The sequence below is a fragment of the Ranitomeya imitator genome, chromosome 4, assembly GCF_032444005.1.
Source record: "Ranitomeya imitator isolate aRanImi1 chromosome 4, aRanImi1.pri, whole genome shotgun sequence".
In the NCBI taxonomy this organism is placed as follows: domain Eukaryota; kingdom Metazoa; phylum Chordata; class Amphibia; order Anura; family Dendrobatidae; genus Ranitomeya; species Ranitomeya imitator.
In genome coordinates this window covers 323,410,735-323,432,076 of record NC_091285.1, presented here as the reverse complement: position 1 = coordinate 323,432,076, position 21,342 = coordinate 323,410,735, and the positions used below count along the sequence as shown (strand labels likewise).

Below are 21,342 nucleotides of genomic sequence, written 5' to 3'. Positions count from 1 at the left end.
CTATTCATCGCCCGTTATTCCATTATATTTGAATGTAGCAGCGACCAAAAAAATGTAATTCTGTAGTTTCGATTTTTTTGTTTTTTGCTACACTGTTTTCCGATTGGATTAATTCTTTTTATATATTGATAGATTGGGCTATTCTGAACTCGGCGATACCAAATATGTTTATATTTGATTTTTTTAATTTTATTTTGAATGGGGCGAAATGGGGTAAATTGAACTTTTATATATTTTTTTATTTTTTAAATATTTTTAAAAACTTTTTTTTTTTACTTTTGGCATGCTTCAATAATCTCCATGGGAGACTAGAAGCTGCCATAACCTGATCGGCTACATCGGCCCAATGTAGCAGAATACCTCACATAGCTATCTGGCTATGACAACCACAGGGGTCTCCGGCTGACTCCGGGTTGTCATGCCGACCCATCAGCAACCCACGGTCATGTGACACAGGCGCCGATGGGAGGAGGTAATGACGTACTTCCTGCGCATGCATGTTAAATGCTGCTGTCAGAGTTTGACAGCGGCATTTAACATGTTAACAGCCATGGGTGATTAGTGATTTTACTCGCGGCTGATAGGGGTACATGTCAGCTGATCAGATCAGCTGTCATGTGCTGGTAAAGGTGCAGGCACAACACCTAAGCCCGTACCAAACAATGGGAAGTTGTCCAATGAAGGACTTTGCCCGTCATTAGAAGTTAAGGGGTTAAAGAGCATCATTACCCAACTATTAAAAATTTACATATATTAGAGGTAAGAGTGAACTAAAATTCTGTAAGTAAATGATTAACCCCTTACCGGCATCGGACGTACTATACCGTCCGATGCCGGCTCCCCTGCTTTGATGCAGGGCTCCGCGGTGAGCCCGCATCAAAGCCGGGACATGTCAGCTGTTTTGAACAGCTGACATGTGCCCGTAATAGGCGCGGGCAGAATCGCGATCTGCCCGCACCTATTAACTAGTTAAATGCCGCTGTCAAACGCAGACAGCGGCATTTAACTACCGCTTCCGGCCGGGCGGCCGGAAATGACGTCATCGCCGACCCCCGTCACATGATCGGGGGTCGGCGATGCTTGTATATTGTAACCATAGAGGTCCTAGAGACCTCTATGGTTACTGATGACCGGTGGCTGTGAGCGCCACCCTGTGGTCGGCGCTCACAGCACACCTCCATTTCTGCTACATAGCAGCGATCAGCAGATCGCTGCTATGTAGCAGAGCCGATCGCGTTGTGCCTGCTTCTAGCCTCCCATGGAGGCTATTGAAGCATGGCAAAAGTAAAAAAAAAAAAGTTAAAAAAAATGTGAAAAAAATAAAAAAAACATAAAAGTTTAAATCACCCCCCTTTCGCCCCAATCAAAATAAATCAATAAAAAAAATATCAAATCTACGCATATTTGGTATCGCCGCGCTCCGGATCGCCCGATCTATCAATTAAAAAAAAGTATTAACCTGATCGCTAAACAGCGTAGCGGGAAAAAAATTCGAAACGCCAGAATTACGTTTTTTTGGTCGCCGCGACATTGCATTAAAATGCAATAACGGGCGATCAAAAGAACGTATCTGCACCGAAATGCTATCATTAAAAACTTCATCTCGGCACGCAAAAAATAAGCCCTCAACCGACCCCAGATCATGAAAAATGGAGACGCTACAAGTATCGGAAAATGGCGCACTTTTTTTTTTTTTTTTAGCAAAGTTTGGAATTTTTTATCACCACTTAGATAAAAAATAACCTAGTCATGTTAGGTGTCTATGAACTCGCACTGACCTGGAGAATCATAATGGCAGGTCAGTTTTAGCATTTAGTGAACCTAGCAAAAAAGCCAAACAAAAAACCAGTGTGGGATTGCACTTTTTTTGCAATTTCACCGCACTTGGAATTTTTTTCCCATTTTCTAGTACACGACATGCTAAAACCAATGATGTCGTTCAAAAGTACAACTCGTCCCGCAAAAAATAAGCCCTCACATGGCCAAATTGACGGAAAAATAAAAAAGTTATGGCTCTGGGAAGGAGGGGAGCGAAAAACGAACACGGAAAAACGAAAAATCCCCTGGTCATGAAGGGGTTAAATGATGTCTGATTAAAGAAGCACTCCCACCAACATTTTTATTCTCTTAATATACAGTATTGCAATCATTATATCATATAGAATTGCGTGCTTACAATTGCTTATTTTGCTCTTCCACCCATCTAATTTTTTTCTTTTTCATTATTTACATGACATCATATGATTAAAAAACTGACTAGCTGAATTCTTCTAAGCTCTATGTAGAAACATGAGTTCAATTTTCCCTGCATAAGTCATAAGTCTTTACAAGTCCCTGGCTGGGGGAGGAGAAAGCAGCTGGGTCAGAAGTTGAACAGGGACATAATGAATGCAGGGAAAATAGATTTCCTGTTTCTACATAGAGCAGAGAAAAGAGAAGAATTAACTGTATAGAAAGGCAAAATGAGAAATTGTAAGTACACACTGTTATATATTGTGATTGCAATATATTAAGAGGATAAAAACTTTAATAGTCATGCTCATTTAGTAAGACATAATTTCCTTGCAGAATTTTAGCTGTCATTCTTACCTATCATTTATGTAAATTTTGGGTAATGATTCTCTTTAAGTACTATTTACTTGCCCCGCTTATCAAATTAAAGGCCAACAGCAGAGTCCTGTTGGGAAATAGCAGAACCATCCTTTTTGTGGAATAATTGTAAATTTGACAGATCATTTACTAAATTAATTGTAAACTCTTAGTAACATGATAGTTTGGAGCATCACACAGAAAATGCTAAAAGAATGGAATGGTAAGCTAGATCCATTATGTGAGATTTTTGATTTCAAATTTATAGCCTCAAATTGTGGGAATTCACAGAACATCCCAGTCCAACCTTCAAAGCATTGGCACACAAACTTCCGCTTCATGTATTTAACATCTTGCTTTCCATGATGCCCAGTCACATAATGTCCCTTACCAGACAAATGGGTCTTGATCTTAAAATTCTTTGGATTCAAGTGCAGATAAGCTGCTGAATGTTCATTCTTTCTTACACATCTCCCATTTTTGTTACATAAGACTTTACTGCAAAGTTTAGCAGCCTTAGTCACATTGACTATGTAGTGTCCGAAAGGTCCACCAATAAATTTCTTCACTAAATTGCAGCTGTCCTATAAAAAAGAGAGTACAAACTGAATAAATAATCTCCTTGATGAAGTTTTACATTTTTTTTTTATGAGCAATCTTACCACTGTGCTGGAGTAATCACTGCCTCCCCACAATACAACACCTGCTGCACCCATTGCTGCACTTTCTCCAATTGTATGTACTAAGTCAATCTATAATAATAAGAAAATATGACATGTCAAAAAACAATTCTGCATCTATAATAATGTAAATAGCTGGTTACATATTAGATGTGTATTCTGCAACGCACATATTACTGTATATGAATGTTATGTATACTATAAAATAACACATTTGCATGACAGTGCACTTTTTGGCTCTCATAAGTAGAGATGAGTGAACTTGTTCCGAAAATGTCCACCAATCTCAAATTCGGGATGAGCGTATTTCATTCGGATTCGTGTTTGGATTTCCGACCATTTTCTCTGAACGTCAGTAGAATTCTGGTGAAGTTTGGTAAAGGATCGTGTTTCCACTAATGCCTTTGTTAGGACTTTGACTAGGATAGTGGTGCTGTATGATGAGGTGAGGGGGCATGTTTAATGAGGGGAGGGGGTGGGGAGAGGTCATACTTTATTAACTTAATGTGCGGAGATTCCAGCACCCAGTCGGGGTGCAGAAGCCATCCACAACATCCAGACACAAGAGCTTGTGTCATTGGCTGCCAAAGTCACATGTCCCTCTCCATATATAAAGAAGACATGTTGTTTTTCCATCATTTTGTCAGTGTAGCAGGGCAGAGAGGCAGCTCCTGTTGCTGCAAGTAGTCAGATAGGCGATTTATTGTCAGTTAGTTCAGCTACATAGGATCTTGTGTGGAAGCGACCTTCCAGCATCTTACTCGTGTGTGTGCTATAAGTGTGGTGCAGGCACTAGGCCACATTTTATAATAAAAATCATTTGGGGAAATACACTGGTGCAGGCACCAGGTCACATTTCATAATCAAAATAGTTTGGGCTAATATTGTGGTCCAGCCAGGAATCCACATTTCAGAATATAAATCCTTTGTGCTAATTCTGTGGACCAGCCACACTATTTCAGGAAATAAATACAGATTGTCAATTTACTGATAGGTGACTGACAGGTGTGGGCCTAGGGTTTTGAACCTGCTGGTTAAAAGAGGGACTGCGGGACCGAGAGCTGGCTGCTATGCTGAGAGAGGGTGGAGTAGAGTGAATACAACAAACTGCTGGACTGTGAATGAGGTGCAGTCAGATATATTATGGTGGATTGAGAAAGATGTGATGTGCTCAGTGTCTGAGATCATTAAAAAACAGGCATGTCTACTTCCGTACCAGCTGACGGCTCTCACTCACCCAAACTGCAGTGGCTAAACAAGTGGAGGTTCTGCTGCTGGAGACCTGTGTGAGGACACTTGCCACGGTGATGGAGGAGCAAGAAGCAGCATATGGGGTGGCTGGTGGTTGGCGAGACCCACTAGGCCGCATTTTAACACAGTGAGATTCACAGACTAATGCATGTTGATTGCGCATGTGCCGGTTCATGCATGTAGTAGTAAAATTATTGTAATTTTCTCTAGTCACCTTCCACGACAGCAGCATCAGAGGTTGTCTCCCCGCCCTAATGGGGGACAGGAAACACAAAGAGGTTAAATACCTCTCCCCTTCCTGCAACCACCAGTGTTTTCCTGTCCCCTATAGGGCTTGATGAGGTTCTCTGATGGTGCTGCCGTGGCCGGCAATCTGGAGCACCCTAAGCTTACCTACACAATGCCGAGCAGCTGAGGTCGGGGCACCGCTCTCCTCCTCCGTGGGCTACTCCAGTCTCCATGATCTCCATGCGACTCGAGAACTCTCATGTCCCTCCTGCGCCTCCTCGGGGGTAAAGCGGGGCATGATGTGCGGCCAGCGTCCTCTTGCAGCTCCCCGGCGTCCTCCTTACCACATGTCGTCTAGTTCCAGAGTCAGCGTGTACCGGAAATAACGTTAAGCCGAACTTCCAATTCACTTTCTGGTGCGTTCCAGGGTGGAATGCACGAGCTCCTGGCATGTCTCGGGTGTACTCCAGAGCTACTCGCATGATTGGGGTGTTCCCTTCAGGGTTCCCCCTGACGACCTGGGGGAGGAGGAGCGCAAACACCAAAATGCTGGGACATCGATTATATAAATCCTGATCGGGGAATGCCTCCAGGTAAAGCCCATTGTCTGTGTCCATCTGTGACTGCTGACAGACTGACCATGGATGGCGACAAACAATCCCTTTCTGCCTCTGCAGAGCCCAATACTGTAAATAGTGGATGAAGGTCCGGAGGGTTATGGCCTTATGAACCCTACTCCTAAGAAGTGCCCAGCCCCAGTGTGGTGTATGTGCTACCAGGCTTCCCTCAGCATATAAAAAGCTTTGCCAGCCCTGCACTGACAATGTGTTGCGTGCCAAACAGCCCTCCCTGTTGGACAGCATCAAATCTCTCATCAAGCAAGAGGTTCAATGAACTATGTCTGCCTTTTCCCAGGCCCTGGTACCACAACCCCCTCCTTCTAAAAAAAGGAAGATGGCACCTGTGGAATCTGAATCAGACTCGGGCAAAGTCCGTGCCTCTGGTTCAGATGATATTTGGGAGAGTGAGGGTTCCACTTCCACCCCCAAGTCCAATAATAAAAGATTTTATTTTCCCTCCGAAGATATGGAGGAATTGAATAGTATGGTGCCACAACCCCTCCCTTCTAAAAAAAGGAAGATGGCACCTGTGGAATCTGAATCAGACTCGGGCGAAGTCCGTGCCTCTCGTTCAGATGATATTTGGGAGAATGAGGGTTCCACTTCCACCCCCAAGTCCGATAATAAAATGTTATTTTTCCTCCAAAGATATGGAGGAATTGATTAGTATGGAGAGAAGCACCATGGGGAGGTTGAGGAGGAAGAAGTGAGATGCTCGGTGCAAGACGAGATGTTTGGGGGGTTCAAACCTAAAAAATCAGGGTTTTCCCCTACGCGATAACATTCAAAGCCTTATCCCTCGAGAATTAGACCTCCCTGAGAAAGGGCTTAGCATCTTGTCAGTTTTTAAAAAAATATTGTTTCCCCCTAGACAGAGATTGCTCTTCATGGGAAATTCACAAATTTAGATGTGGCAAAAACCTTGGAGATCCTGGAATCCCTGGGCTGAATCCCAAATTTGGAGAAGTGGGATCTTCATCCTTCATCAAGGAAGAAATTCCTGGAATTTTCTTGGATTCAGGGAAAAGAGCATCCTTATTGCCCAAAGATCGTCAACCTGATCTTTTTCAGAGGATCTCCAAGTACAGAGACCAGAGAGCTCCTACCCTGAAGGACTCAATGTCTATCCTGGGATCGCTGACATCATGCATCCAGGCAGTTTCCTTGGCTCAAGCCCATACGCGAGTCCTCCAGACTCATGTCCTTCTGTCTTGGAAAATGCATCAAAATTCTCTGACTAGGAGAGTTCCCCTTCCCGATCATGTGAAGTCTTCTCTTTCATGGTGGCTAAACTACCGTAACCTCCATCAGGGAGTCAGCTGGGAACAGCTTCCCCTGAAGATACTCACTTTAGACACCAATCAAAGAGGCTGGGGCGCTGTGGTAGAGAGAACCCACTTCCAGGGGTTATGGGCCCCAGACATCAGATCCAGGTCCTCAACCTCAGAGAACTTAAATAAGTAGAGGAGGCATTGAAAGCCGCATCTGCCCTTGTCCAAGGTCATCATGTAGGTGTCTTTTCCGACAATATGACTACAGTGGCTTACCTCTGACACCAGGGAGGCACGAAAAGCGCCAGCTGGAAATCAATCGCTGCAAGAATTTTTTACTGGGCAGATAAACATCTTCTGTCCATCACAGCAGTCCATCTAAAGGGGTCCACCAGTGTCCAGGAGGACTTGCTCAGTAGAAAGGACGTCCATCTAGGGGAGTGGTGCCTGGACCAAGCAGTCTTTCTATCCGTTGTGTCGAGATGGGGGATTCCGGATGTTTATCTATTTGCCAGTGCCAGAAAGCGAAGGTGAGGACGTTCTTATCCCTCAGTCTCCCGGATGGGGCACAAGTAATAGATGCCTTTTCTCACCCTTGGAGGGTCAACCTGGCCTATGCCTTCCCACAGATCCAGATTCTAGTAAGCACGCTCAAGAAGATAAGGTCAGATCAGGTAACCACGATTCTGACCGCTCCCATGTGGCTGGGAAGAAGTTGGTACAGCGCTTTGATGGACATGGCCCACGAAGGTCCGCTACTTCTATCCCGAGTGTAGACCTCCTTCACCATGGCCCCCTTTTACACCCGGACCTTCACAGGTTGAATCTTGCGGCCTGGCTACTGAAGCCAGAATCCTAAAAGCTAAAGGGCTTTCAGATGAAGTGATACAAACTCTACAGAATATTAGGAAGCCAGTAACCAAAATTCTCATACTGGTGTTCTCCGAATGTTCCTGATCCCTTTCATCCTAACATTGTGCAGATTCAGAATTATCTTCAAAAGGGGCTGGATCTAGGTCTTAGCTCTTTCTTTGACCAGAACTTGGCTAGTCATCGCTGGATTAAGTGTATCATGACCTCAGCGGCTAGAATCCGACCTAGGCTTCATAGCCAAATTCCCCCCTGAGATTTAAATCTGGTGGTTAAGAGTTTAACCAATGATTCATTTGAACCCCTGTCATCCATGAGTTTAAAAAACCTTACCCTTAGAGCTGTCTTTCTCTTAAGCAATTACTACCGCTAGACGTGTAAGGGAGCTGCAGGCCCTATCAATACAGGAGCCCTACTTAACAATTACTGCAGACAGCATTATTGTCTGATTTAGATCCCTCCTTCATGCCTAAAGTAGGCTCAGACTTTCACAGAGGTCAGGATATTGTGCTACCCTCATTCTGCACAGATCCTTCTAATACGAAGGGAGAAGCATTTCACACCCTTGATGTTTGCAGGGTGGTACTCTACTACCTTCAACAAACAAAGGGCTGGAGGATTGACCAAAACTTATTCATTTAGCCCTCAGGACGAAATAAGGGCAAAAAGGTGGCTAAGAATACGATCGCCATTTGGATCAAACAAGCCATCTGCCTGGCATACTCATCACAGATTTATCTCCTCTTGCATCACTGAAGGCTCATTCTACATGTTCAGTATCAGCATCGTGGGTAGAGAGAGGACGCATCTACTGAGCAGATATGCATAGCCACCACCTGGTCTTCTGTCCATACGTTTACCAGACACTACAGACTAAGTTTCAATAGGGATTTAACATTCGGCGGACAAGTTCTGCAGGCTGTAGTCCCTCCATAAGAAATTAGTTGTTGGTATTACTCCGATGCAGCTGTCGTGGAAGGTGACTACAGAAAATAAAATTAGTCTTACCGGTAATTCGGTTTCTAGGAACCTTCCACGCCAGCACTAATTTCCTGAAGAACTATCTCTTCCGACATGCTTACAACCTACAGCAACCATCGTTCCACCGAAGCGATGCACAAGCAGCTCACTTATTGTATCCTTACCCATGCCTTGTAGACTGTGAACCCTCACTTGCAGGGTCCTCTCTCCTCCTGTACCAGTCAGTGACTTGTATTATTTAATATTATTGTACATGTTTTTATTATGTTTGCCCCTTTTTCACTTGTAAAGCGCCATGGAATAAATAATAATAAGAATACCGCTGTGCAGCTGCCAAAGAAAGGGAGTCAAGTAGCTCGTCCAGTAACAAAAGTTGTCAAAATGCTGCACAATTATACTATTTCTACTCTAGGAAAATTGATGCCCCTTTAGTGGTATGTGCCAATAATTTTCGGAAATGTGGAAACTCCAAGTTGGGTCTCCATCTGGTGGGTTGCCTGTAGTGCAAGAGGTGTCAGAGCCCCATTACACTATTTCTACTGTGAGACTATTGATGCCACTTTAGTGATGTGTGGCAATAATTTTTTCAAATTTGGAAGACTCCAAGTTGGGTCTCCTTCAGGTGTGTTGTCTGTAGCAGTGGGGCTCCCTGACCAGCAGGCCATGCACTTACTTTCAGTGAACTACCTGTGTTACTTTCCTTAAATTTTTCTGACAGTTGTGTACCAAGCTGATTTTTGTGCCACCTAAATGTGGCTGAGCTGTTTGAGCTGTTGCTTGAGGTATCAGGGCACACAGAAAAGCAGGCTTACACTGGTCCATCAACCACCTTGTCCTTATTTAAACTTAAATTCAAAGTTATAAATGCTGGCCCAGACTCCAATACCTCATGCTTGGCCCATGGCTGACTGCTGCTGTGCCATTATCACATTTCCACTGTGGGTCAATTGATGCCACTTTTCTTAGTGTCTGCCCCTAATTTTTGAAAATGTTTGGACTCCATCTTTCTCAGAATCATGCTTACTCTCCAATGTGAGACCTTGCATGTAACCTCAGACAGAGGAAGATTAGCAATGATCTTGTGTTTCTTCCATTTTCTAATAATTGTGTCAACAGTTGATGCCTTCTCACTAAGCTGCTTTCCTATTGTCCTGTAGCCCATTCCAGCCTTGTGCAGGTCTGCAATTTTGACAGTTCTTTGGTCTTGGCCATGGTGGAGAGGTTGGAATGTGAGTGTGTGGACAGGTGTCTTTTATACAAAAATGAGTTCAATCAGATGCAATTAATACAGGTGATGAGTGCAGAGTAGGAGGGCTTCTTAAAGAAAAACTAACAGGTTTGTGAGAGCAAGAATTCTTGCTGATTGGAAGGTGATTAAATACTTAATTCATGCAATAAAATGCAATTTAATTACTGTATATCAAGTCCAACTATAGAAAGAAAAAAAAAAGAAAAATTACGGGTGGCACAGCTTGTCAACGGCACAAAGTTTCCACCAATACAGACTGCGTGCTGATCAGACACTAGGAACCACAGCTATCGATCTCCTGACTCGGGTGCACCTCTTAATAGATTACCATGTAGTCCACAAACAAGAAGAAATGAGGGCACTCACCACTCTTCACAGGATTCGAAAACTTTATTATCGTGATCTTCACATAAAAATCATGGCCGGAGCCTGCAGCGGCACAGCTCGTGTGAGCAGGGGAGCGCTTGGACGACGGCCGTTTCACGCTGTGCTTGCGCTTCTACGGGTCCATGATTTTTATGTGAAGATCACGATAATAAAGTTTTCAAATCCTGTGAAGAGTGGTGAGTGCCCTCATTTCTTCTTGTTTGTGGACTAATTACTGTATATACTGATATATAAGCCGAGTTTTTCAGCACTTTTTTGTGCTGAAAACAACCCCCTCAGCTTATACACGAGTCACGGTACAGAAAGACGGTGGGGGAGGGGGTGGCAGAGCAGCGGGTGCCAGGAGCCAATGCACACATCCCACTCACCTACCTGCGTGCCCTAGGTGCTGGCACTGCATCTCGTTCCGGCCACCGGCGCCTGCCTGCAGCTCTTCCTGTGCTCAGCAGTCACGTGGTACCGCTGATTAGGGTAATGAATATGGACGCGTCTCCACTCCCATAGGCGTGGAGCGCAGGTAGGTGAGTAGGATGTTTTTTTGTTTTTTTATTCAATAGGAAACATTCACAAGGGGTAGGGGATAAGGAGGCATGCTTACAGGGACGGAACTGGGAGGCATGCCTACAGGGATGCAACGGGGGAGGCATTCATACCAGGACAGGGAAGGGAGAGGCATGCATACAGGAATGGAACGGGGGAGGCATGCAGACAGGGACAGTGATGGGGAGGCATTCATACCAGGACAGGAAAGGAAAGGAAAGGGAGAGTAATGCATACAGGGATGGAACGGGAGAGGCATGCATACAGGGATGGAACGGGGGAGGCATGCAGACAGGGACAGTGATGGGGAGGCATTCATACCAGGGATGGAACGGGGCAGGCATGCAGACAGGGATAGTGATGGGGAGGCATTCTTACCAGGACAGGGAAGGGAGAGGCATGCATACAGGGACGGAACAAGGGAGGCATGCAGACAGGGATGGAATGGGGGAGACATTCATACCAGACAGGGAAGGGGGAGGCATGCATACAGGGAAGGAATGGAGGAGGCATGCAGACATGGATGGGACTGGGAGGCATTCATACCAGGACAGGGAAGGGGGAGCCATGCATAGTAGGACAGGGATGAGGGGACATTGCATGACCAGTTATACTTGAGTCAATAAGCTTACCCAGATTTCCGTGGCAAAAGTAGGTGCCTTGGCTTATACTCGACTCGGCTTATACTTGAGTATATACGGTATATAAAAATCATACAATGTGATTTTCAGTTTTTTTATTTGTAGATTCTGTCTCTCACAGTTGAAGGTTACCTACCATAAATATTACAGACCTCTCCACTCTTTGTAGGTGGGAAAACGAGCAAAATTGGCAGTGTATCACATACTTATTTTCCCAACTGTATATACTTAATTATTGTTGAGACCACCTTGTAAGAAAAGAAAAACAACATGTGCGAAAACTTGCACAAATCAAGCATCTGTATAAGAATTGATGTCATGTTTAGCCTTAGTGGCATAGATCGGGATTTAGAAAAGGGTCTGTTAAAGAGTTAAATGCAATGGATAACTATGGTGAACTTAGTAGATAATAACTGTGACATAGTAAAAGACAAATCCACAAAGGGGGGACTGAAGGTTTAGACCATTTTACCACATAGTGTACTCAAAAACGGTAAAACAAAATCCAAGTGCGGTGAAATTGTGACAAAAAAAAAAGATTCTGATATTGTTTTTTGGGAATTGTTTTTACTGTGTATATTTTGTGGTAAGAATTACCATGCATTATGATTTTCCTCATCAATACTATTAGCAGTATTTGGTCAGTATTTTACATCAGTTTGTGTAAGCCAAAACCAGGAGTGGGTGATAAATGCAGAAGTGGTGCGTATGTTTCTATTATACTTTTCCTCTATTGTTCCACTCCTCGTTTTGGCTTACAAATACTGATGTAAAATACTGACCAAATACTGCTAGTGTGAAGGCAGCCTAACAGCGATACCAAACATGTCCATGTGGTGAAAAAAAATCTGAAGCTTACAAAAAATATTTTCCGAGTTGTGTCACCATTTTCCCAGACCCATTACATTTTAATTTTTCTTCCAATGGATCTGTGTGATGGCTTATTTTTGCAGGGATGAGACAAAGTTTTTTTTTTTTAGTATGATTTTGAGATAGATGTAATTTTTTTTTTTTGATCGCTTATGACAGTATTTTTGTGAAATTGTGGACACCAAAAACTTAATTTTGGTGTTCTTAAATTGTTTCCGTTTACGGTGTTTACCGATCAGGTTAATTGTTTTTTGTTTTTATATTTTGATAAATCAGACTTTTCTGAACCCGGGGATACCAAATAAGTGTGCTTTTTAGTTTTCTTAATATCTTCATTTTCAATGAGGGTAAGGGGGGTGATTTGAACTTTTATTTTATATTTTAATTTTTTTCCATATTTTATAAAATTTATTTATTTTTTTACTTTTCTTATCTCTTATGGCTCTTAAGGATGCGATTGTTTGATTTGTTGTGCTTTATGCAGCGATGCCACAGCGTGCCAGATGTGGGGTGGGCTCGACGCATGAGTCTGTTCCATACACCCGCTTCCAAATTGTGCCATATATACAGTGCCTTGCGATTATTCGACCCCCTGGAACTTTTCAACCTTTTCCCACATATCATGCGCTGAGTTTTTGTCATTGTTCCCGGTGTCTTTTAGGGTATGTGTTCACTTTCAGGATGGCCGGCGGTATCGTCGGAGCGGCTTTGCCGCTCTGCGGTAAGCCCCGCCCCCTTTCTGGGACGCGATGATGCCGGATGTGTTCATACAACACATCCGGGATCATCGCACCCCACCATAGGGCCCTGTGCTATATCTTGCGGCGACGCAGCGTCGCCGCAAGATATACGGACATGCTGCGATCTGAAAAGACGCGCAGCATGTCCGGAGTCGCAGGGCCGCCGCGTGCGTGTTACCACGCATAGTGGAGACGGGATTTCATTAAATCCCCTCCACTATGCTGTAACATCTGGACGCTGCGTGTCTGACGCTGCGGCTCTATGCAGCGTCAGACACGCAGCGTTTCCTGCACGTGGACACATACCCTTACTGTTTCCAGCATTGTCAAGGCACCCACTGAGCTCAGTAATTAGCTGCAGTGCTATTCACGTGATGGCAGCGCTGCAGACAAATACAGACACAGTAAGCAGAGGCAAAGACTCTGGGCGGGACCTGAGAAGCGTGAGTAAAGAAGTTCTTTTTTTCTTCCTGACCTTCGCCGTCCTATTACTGCAGAGGTCCGTATCCCCACTTTCATGCGGGCTGCGGCGGTGAGCCCGCATCAAAGGCGGGACATGCCAGCTGTTTTGAACAGCTGACATGTGCACGCAATAGCGGCGGGTGGAATCGCCATTCACCCGCCGCTATTAACTAGTTAAATGCCGCTGTTAAATGCTGACAGCGGCATTTAACTACCACTTCCGGCCATTGGGCTGGAAATGAGCACATCGCCGACCCTTGTCACATGAACGGGGGTCAGCGATGCGTCGGCATGACAACCTGAGGTCTCCTTGAGACCTTTATGGTTGTTGATGCCAGATTATAATAAGCGCCACCCTGTGGTTGGCGCTCATAGCAATGCTGTAAATCTACTACATAGGGGCAATATGACGATCGCTCCTATGTAGCGGAGCTGATCAGGCTATGCCAGCTTCTAGCCTCCCATGGAGGCTATTGAAGCATGGCAAATGTAAAAAAAATTTTTAAAAAATATGAAAAAAATAAAAGATTAAATCACCTCCCTTTCGCCCCATTCAAAATAAAACAATTAAAAAAAAAAATCAAACCTACACATATTTGGTATCGCCGCTTTCAGAATCACCTGATCTATCAATAAAAAAAGGACTAACCTGATTGCTAAACAGCGTAGCGAGAAAAAAATTTGAAACGCCAGAATTAAGTTTTTTTGGTCACCATGACCTTGCATTAAAATTTAATAGCGGGTGATCAAAAGAAGGTATCTGCACCAAAATGGTATCATTAAAAACGTCATCTCGGCATGCAAAAAATAAGCCCTCACCCGACCCCAGATCACGAAAAATGAAGACGCTACGGGTATGGGAAAATTGCGCAATTTTTTTTTTCTTAGCAAAGTTTTAGTCTCTAGGACCTCTATGGTTACCATCCAGACGCATCGCCAACCCCCGGTAGTTAAATGCCGCTGTCTGCGTTTGACAGCGGCATTTAACTAGTTAATAGGTGCGGGCAGATCGTGATTCTGCCCGCGCCTATTATGGGCACATGTCGGCTGTTCAAAACAGCTGACATGTCCCGGCTTTGATGCGGGCTCACCGCGGAGCCCTGCATCAAAGCAGGGGATCTGACCTCGGACGTACTATCCCGTCCGAGGTCAGATAGGGGTTAAAGGGGAAATGTTCGTGACGCCACCTGTGGTCAGGGTGACCGACGCTGCTTAGGGGTCCGATGGGGCGATTTTATGGCAGCTAGATGGTATACCTTCCCACAGGTGAAGTATATCCCCAGGGCTTCCCGAAGTGTAGATGGTGGATGGTGTGAGGCGCAGTGAAGAACGAGGACACAAGGTTGCAGTCTCTTTACCTTTTTACTGAAGGCTTCAGCGTCCACAGTCCAGAGCACCAGATCACAGGGTAGGCAGAGTCCGGCCGGTCTGAAGGCAATTCCAGAGTCCCCTTATCCAGGTGGAAATCAGTAGCCTTCTCTAGCACCTAAGTGTTGTAGTCCCCCCCTGCTGAGCTTCTCAGTGAGGTCCTCACACCTGTTGTTGGTGTTCTATATGTTAAGTCTTTCTCTCTGTCCCCCAGATGGATAGGAACAACTCGTATGACTGATGAGAGCCCCCCGAGGAAGCAGCATCTGCGAAACGCGCATCGGGGCTCCTCTCTCCACACACGGCTGCAGGTTGGTACTCCTTGTACGTGCCGTCTTATCAGCGGTATGCAGGCTTGTATTAGGTTCCACCTATTTAACTATATGGGACTTTCCCTTTAATGATTGATCCATGCCCATGGTCTTGGCAAGCATGGGCTATATGGTATACCCTGCTACATCAAGTTTGCACTAGGCACTTTATTGGTACCTTTCAGTATACATATTATTGCACCAGGCACTTTACTTGATACTCTCCTGTATGCTTTGTATCTCCCTGCATTAGTACCTTACCTGTGATCATTTATTATATACTAGATGGCAGCCCGATTCTAAAGAATCGGGAGTCTAGAATCCATATATACTATATTTATTCAAATGTAAGAATAATACAATTAATAAATAATAGTAAGAAAGAACAAAAATAATAGGCAGTATATGGAGAAAACACCAAACAAAAGTTCAAAATTGGTGTGAAAATGTCACTGAACCACTTCACAACTAAATATATATAGTTTTGGTAAATGGTATTATCATTTTTTTGACGAAATTCGGCAGGAGCTTGAAGAGCAACGTCACTGGGCCCGCCTCCACGCAGTAGAAACTTGCTGTGAGGTACAAATTCAAAAATCACACCAAAATGGCGGGCGGAGTGTGTCACAGTACGGCACGTTTCTGATTGGTCGCTCGCAGCAGGCGGCAACCAATCAGACACTGGACACTGTTGACGTCACTTATCTCCGGACATTAGCTCCGGACATTAGCTCCGGACAAAGCCACGGAAGTTGGCATAAATTGCAGGAAGTAGTATTCTAGGCAATTATATATTAGATTTATTGTCTATTGTTACCACTTGCTCGGCCACTCATTTATAATACATCAGTATGGTTCCTATTGTTTGCACAACGCATTATGTATTACCCTATTGACTGATGTATGCTACTCATGTGCATATTTACACTCGTGGTATTAGTACAATTGACTGTTTTTGCTCTTCAGTGCAGCATCACATCCGTGTGTGGCACTAGTGTCGCCTTTTCATTTTTTCATTGCATCTTTTTACTTGGTTTCTATTTGCATTTTTTGTATTTTTTCATATGGTTCTTTAATAAAATTGTTTAATTTTAAGCTCTAGTGTCCATTTCTCTTTTGGGTGTCTATGATATGTATTATGACGGAGCATTTACCTCCGGTGCCCTCTTTGTAGGTTTATCGTATGACTGATGGCCTGAGGCTTTTTACAGGGACCCTATCACGCCCCAGCCCCCACAAGTTGCCACCGTGCCTCCTGGGTATAAGGTCGGGCAGCCAACGTGGAATTAACTGTCCTGCCAGTCTCTGAAGTAAAGCGTAGAGATCCTTACTCCCACGGTGTTCTGGCTACCGGCTTCTGCGCCTCAGAAAGGAGGCAGCCTTTTACAGGGCAGAACTCCTTCTGGTTTCCTCTCCTGTGCTATGACTTCGTTTCTCACCCGCTACAACACAATTCCCTTCGAGTCCTTTCTTAGGATGCTGCCCCACGTCGGGCAGGCGCAGCTCCGTGGCCTTCTATCTAGGCCTCTGACAGGATGCCACCCCTGTCAGGGACCACTCTGTCTGCAGCTCTTAGATGTTCCTCATTCCCCCTGTCTGCCTGACGGGTGCTGCCTGGGTGAAGCCCAGTCAGCTTCTGCCTAACTTCCTATCCAGCCCACCAGTTTTGCCTAATTGTGAAGAGTGCCCTAATAGATAGGAGCATAGCTCCCTCTGGCGGACTGGAGTGTGAAGTGTGGTGTATGGTTTGTGATACCTGGTAAGAAGATTTCCTTTACTGCCATCAGACGTAACCTCACTCCCCCCTATTAGGAGAATGATATTACTGCAACGACCAGGACCCTGGGGCGCTGCAAGAGCACAAGACTTGTTTAATGGGGGCTGATATACTTTGAGAAAAAAAAGATTTAGCATTGTAGAATCCAACATGCTTGATGCTAATTTCCCCATGACATGTGCCACTGTGGAAAGAAGCACCCCAAGACACAATACGTGGCTGACAGAATCAGCAGGTCCTGTGAATGTTTGAATTATTCATACACCAACAATTCTCATTTTTATATTTCAATTCATGTGCAAACTAACTAATAATACACTTACCTGAGATAGAGTATAAAGCGTTAATGCGTAGAAAGGCCTTGCATATGCATAAATTGGAAGTTCATATGGTCTTTTTGACATTGACGCAACTCGAATTGCTTCTTTAAGACGATGATGGACAAATTTTTTACTATTTGAGCTTGACTGAAGAACATAGTCCAAATAGATGGAAGGGAAAAGTGCACTGCTATATTCCCACATCCACTGCAGGTAGTCGTTTCGCTTTATTTCAATTGTTGGACATTCTCCTGTATAAGGATCCTCCTTATAATCATAATTGTAGCAATCAGGAAACAGGTAGTATCCCCAATGGCCTTGTGGCCTAATCTCACGAGCTAGAATAACAGAATCTCTCATGAAGCTCCTTGCAGCAGTGTCAAATTCTTCCTTAGCCTGTTTTGTGATTAAGTTTATAGGCCAATCTGGATGGCGAGCCTCTACCAACATCATTGATTTATTTCTGTAGATACTTTTAATTCCCCAGTTTCTATCCCACTGTGGTCTCCAGTTCTCCCAGTCAATAACTCCAAGACCATGGAAATCCTCAGCTGGTATTCTGCTGGTAATATCTTGTACAGCCTTAGTAAAATGGTTCTCGAAGCTTCCATTTTGTGGCACACCACCATATACAGACTCCCCATCATCAGTAACATATGGATAATATCCCAGGTGAGTATGATAAAATATTGTTACATTCTGACCGCTCAGGGTTTCATTGGGGTTTACAACTATATCAAAGACGGTGAGATCCAAGTCAATTTTATATCGTTGTTTGCATTGCTGTGTAGGTGCGTTCCAAATTGCAATAAAAGGTCTATTCTGCAAAAGAGGTGATTTTGCTTGTTTATATCTCTGGCCATGGTTAATGCTAATGAGGATAGTCGCAGAAAACCACAGTAGGCACAAGTGGATGCCCGACTTCAACATTTTGCCACACTTGGATGTTAGATGTAATATTATCTTCAAAGGTGAAATAAATAAAAATGTTAGTAAAGTAAAGTTAGTAAAGTGCTTGGTGCATCTTTTCTTGTTAATAGCAGACAACAACAAACATTTGTATTGCGCTTTTCTCACAATGGACTTAAAAGTGCACAGAGATGGGAAGCAAGTGCCAAAACTGAAGGATCAAGATTAAAATTTGTGGCTTTGAGAAACCTCCATTTTCCATGATGTGTGTTCACTTGGGCATCTATTTATGAAAGGTCAGTGATAAATGTGTGCCTGCCTGGGAAAAAGTGGCGCCATGTTTTTTTAGGGAACCTTTCATGTGGAAAAAAAACACTATTAACCCTTGCAGATAAGGGGTTAATCTGCAAGTTAGTTCCGTTCTAACGCCATGTGGCAGCCACACTGAAAGCCAGACTGACGGGAGTAAATGAACTTTAATTCTCCCGGCAGCCTTGGGCTTTCAGTCTTAGAGGCACGGCTTCAGTCACCGCTCCATACATAAAGCACCTTGCAAAAATATTCGGCTCCCTGGAACTTTTCAACCTTTTCCCACATATCATGCTTCAAACATAAAGATACCAAATGTAAATTTTTGGTGAAGAATCAACAACAAGTGAAATACAATTGTGAAGTTGAACGAAATTTATTGGTTATTTTACATTTTTGTGGAGATTCAAAAACTGAAAAGTGGGGCATGCAATATTATTCGGCTCCTTTACTTTCAGTGCAGCAAACTCTCTCCAGAAGTTCATTGTGGATCTCTGAATGATCCAATGTTGTCCTAAATGCCTAATGATGATAAATATAATCCATCTGTGTGTAATCAAGTCTCCGTATAAATGCACCTGCTCTGTGATAGCCTCAGGGTTCCGTTTGAAGCACAGAGAGCATCATGAAGACCAAGGAACACAACAGGCAGGTCCGTGATACTGTTGTGGAAAAGTTTAAAGCCGGATTTGGATACAAAATGATTTCCAAAACTTTAAACATCCCAAGGAGCACTGATCATATTGAAATGGAAGGAGTATCATACCACTGCAAATCTACCAAGACCCGGCCGTCCCTCTAAACTTTCATCTCAAACAAGAAGACTGATCAGAGATGCTGTCAAGAGGCCCATGATCACTCTGGATGAACTGCAGAGATCTACAGCTGAGGTGGGACAGTCTGACGATAGGACAACAATCAGTCGTACACTGCACAAATATGGCCTTTATGGAAGAGTGGCAAAAAGAAAGCCATTTCTCTAAGATATCCATAAAAAGTGTTGTTTAAAGTTTGCAACAAGCCACCTGGGAGACACACGAAACATGTGGAAGAAGGTGCTCTAGTCAGATGAAACCAAAAACGAAGAAAGCCTGCTGGAGTCTGCAAACGACCTGAGACTGAGATGGAGATTTGCCTTCCAACAAGACAATGATCCCAAACATAACGCAAAATCTACAATGGAATGGTTCACAAATAAACGTATCCAGATGTTAGAATGGCCAAGTCAAAGTCCAGACCTCAATCCAATCGAGAATCTGTGGAAAGAGCTGAAAACTGCTGTTCACAAACGATCTCCATCAAACCTCACTGAGCTTGAGCTGTTTTCCAAGAAAGAATGGGCAAGAGTTTCAGTCTCTCGATGTACAAAACTGATAGAAACATACCCCAAGCGATTTGCAGCTGTAATCACAGCAAAAGGTGGCGCAACAAAGTATTAAGTTAAAGGGCCGAATAATATTGCACGCCCCACTTTTCCGTTTTTGAATTTCCACAAAAATTTAAAATAACCAATAAATTTCGTTCAACTTCACAACTGTGTTCCACTTGATATTAATTCTTCACCAAAAATTTACATTTGGTATCTTTATGTTTGAAGCATGATATGTGGGAAAAGGTTGAAAAGTTCAGGGAGCCGAATACTTTTGCAAGGCACTGTAGTAAGTGGTGGCTGTAACCCCACTCCAGCAGTGACTGACAGCCAGTTCTGTACTAATGCACAGCTAAGCCCCGCCTCTGTGACTGAAAGACTAAGGCTGCCGGGAGAAATAAAGTTAATTTCCTCAATGCAGCCGGGCTTTAAGTGTGCCGGACACATGGCTTCTGAATGCTATTAACCTGCAGATTAACCCCATATATGCAGGTTAATAGTGTTTTTTTTAGGTGACAGGTTTCCTTTAATGACTTTTTATTATATAAGAAGTAAAAAGGTGTTTTCTTCTGTACCTAGAAACCAGCTGCTTACACGCCACAATATTTTAATGACAAGCATGTAAATTATGATGTGCAGTAAAAATTCTATGAGCCTGTATACGGAGTGGAGTACGAGCTCATAGACTTCCTATTGGACCTGTACACTTTTCTGTGCATATGCAGAAGCTCAGTGCCTCTGCCTGCTAAGCGATCGGCAGCAGAGGTTTTCATATGGGAATCTGACACCCTGTTTTTGCATCCCCATCTGAGAGCAGCACAATGTAGAAGAAATAATGGAGAAATTGGGTTCCCTGCACTACCAAAGATACCAGTAGATGAAACCAAGAAATACCGGATATTTCTGTCATGTTTACTGTGTCAACGCATTTCAAAATCATCAGGACAAGCCACAAAATCTGTGGGTCTGCAGTAGTTGACATTATCAAGTTGTTTGAGTAATTCCCAGCACCCTGATTCCCCATAAACACACCAGATAAGACCCTATTGCACTTTTGTTTTTCTATGTGTTGTTCAATCAGAATGATGTAGGAGCAGAGACCCTGAATTCTCTTATGTGTCACTTACTGGGCTTCTTGCTGCTGTTTTGATAAAATCACTGCAAATCTAACAGTCAGTAGCGTAGCTACCAGGGAAGGAGAGGGTGCCGTTGCCCTGGGCCCCGTGCACAGAGGTACATCTGGAGCAACGCTACCCTTACCTTTATGAGCGTACACAGCTCGCCTCTATGGGTAGAGCTTTGTGGTAGTGCAGGGAGACACAATCTCCCTCCATTATCGCAGTCTGTTCTTTACACCAAGGGATGGGCTGTGCTGGGAGGGTTGAAGCGGAGTATATGACCACTGGAACGCTGGGTGCCGGCACTGTACCTGCTACAGCTGCCTCCAGTATAGTGCATAAACACCAAGCCAGGACGCACATCGCTGCTTCTTCCATCCAGACAGGACTCAGTGGTGCTGTAAGTAACAGCTCAGACTTCTGCCTGTACCGCCCAGAGTTGTTTGCACTGTTCAGTGAGGTAGTGAACAGGACTCTGCTCC

The 21,342-nt window shown here is 44.0% G+C and overlaps 1 protein-coding gene across 1 annotated transcript in view; it reads right to left on the bottom strand.

Moving 5' to 3' along the window:
• Positions 1-1,762: 1,762 nt before the first annotated feature.
• The window catches only part of HYAL4 (hyaluronidase 4), an 86,396-nt gene continuing 66,816 nt past the window's right edge, over positions 1,763-21,342 (bottom strand). Inside the window, exons 3-5 of the mRNA XM_069764907.1 lie at positions 17,159-18,118; positions 3,252-3,341; positions 1,763-3,173 (exon numbers count right to left, since the gene is read on the bottom strand). Coding sequence (XP_069621008.1) covers positions 2,745-3,173; positions 3,252-3,341; positions 17,159-18,085 — 1,446 coding nt within the window. The 5' untranslated portion in view covers positions 18,086-18,118 and the 3' untranslated portion in view covers positions 1,763-2,744. The remainder of the gene's footprint in view (positions 3,174-3,251; positions 3,342-17,158; positions 18,119-21,342) is intronic.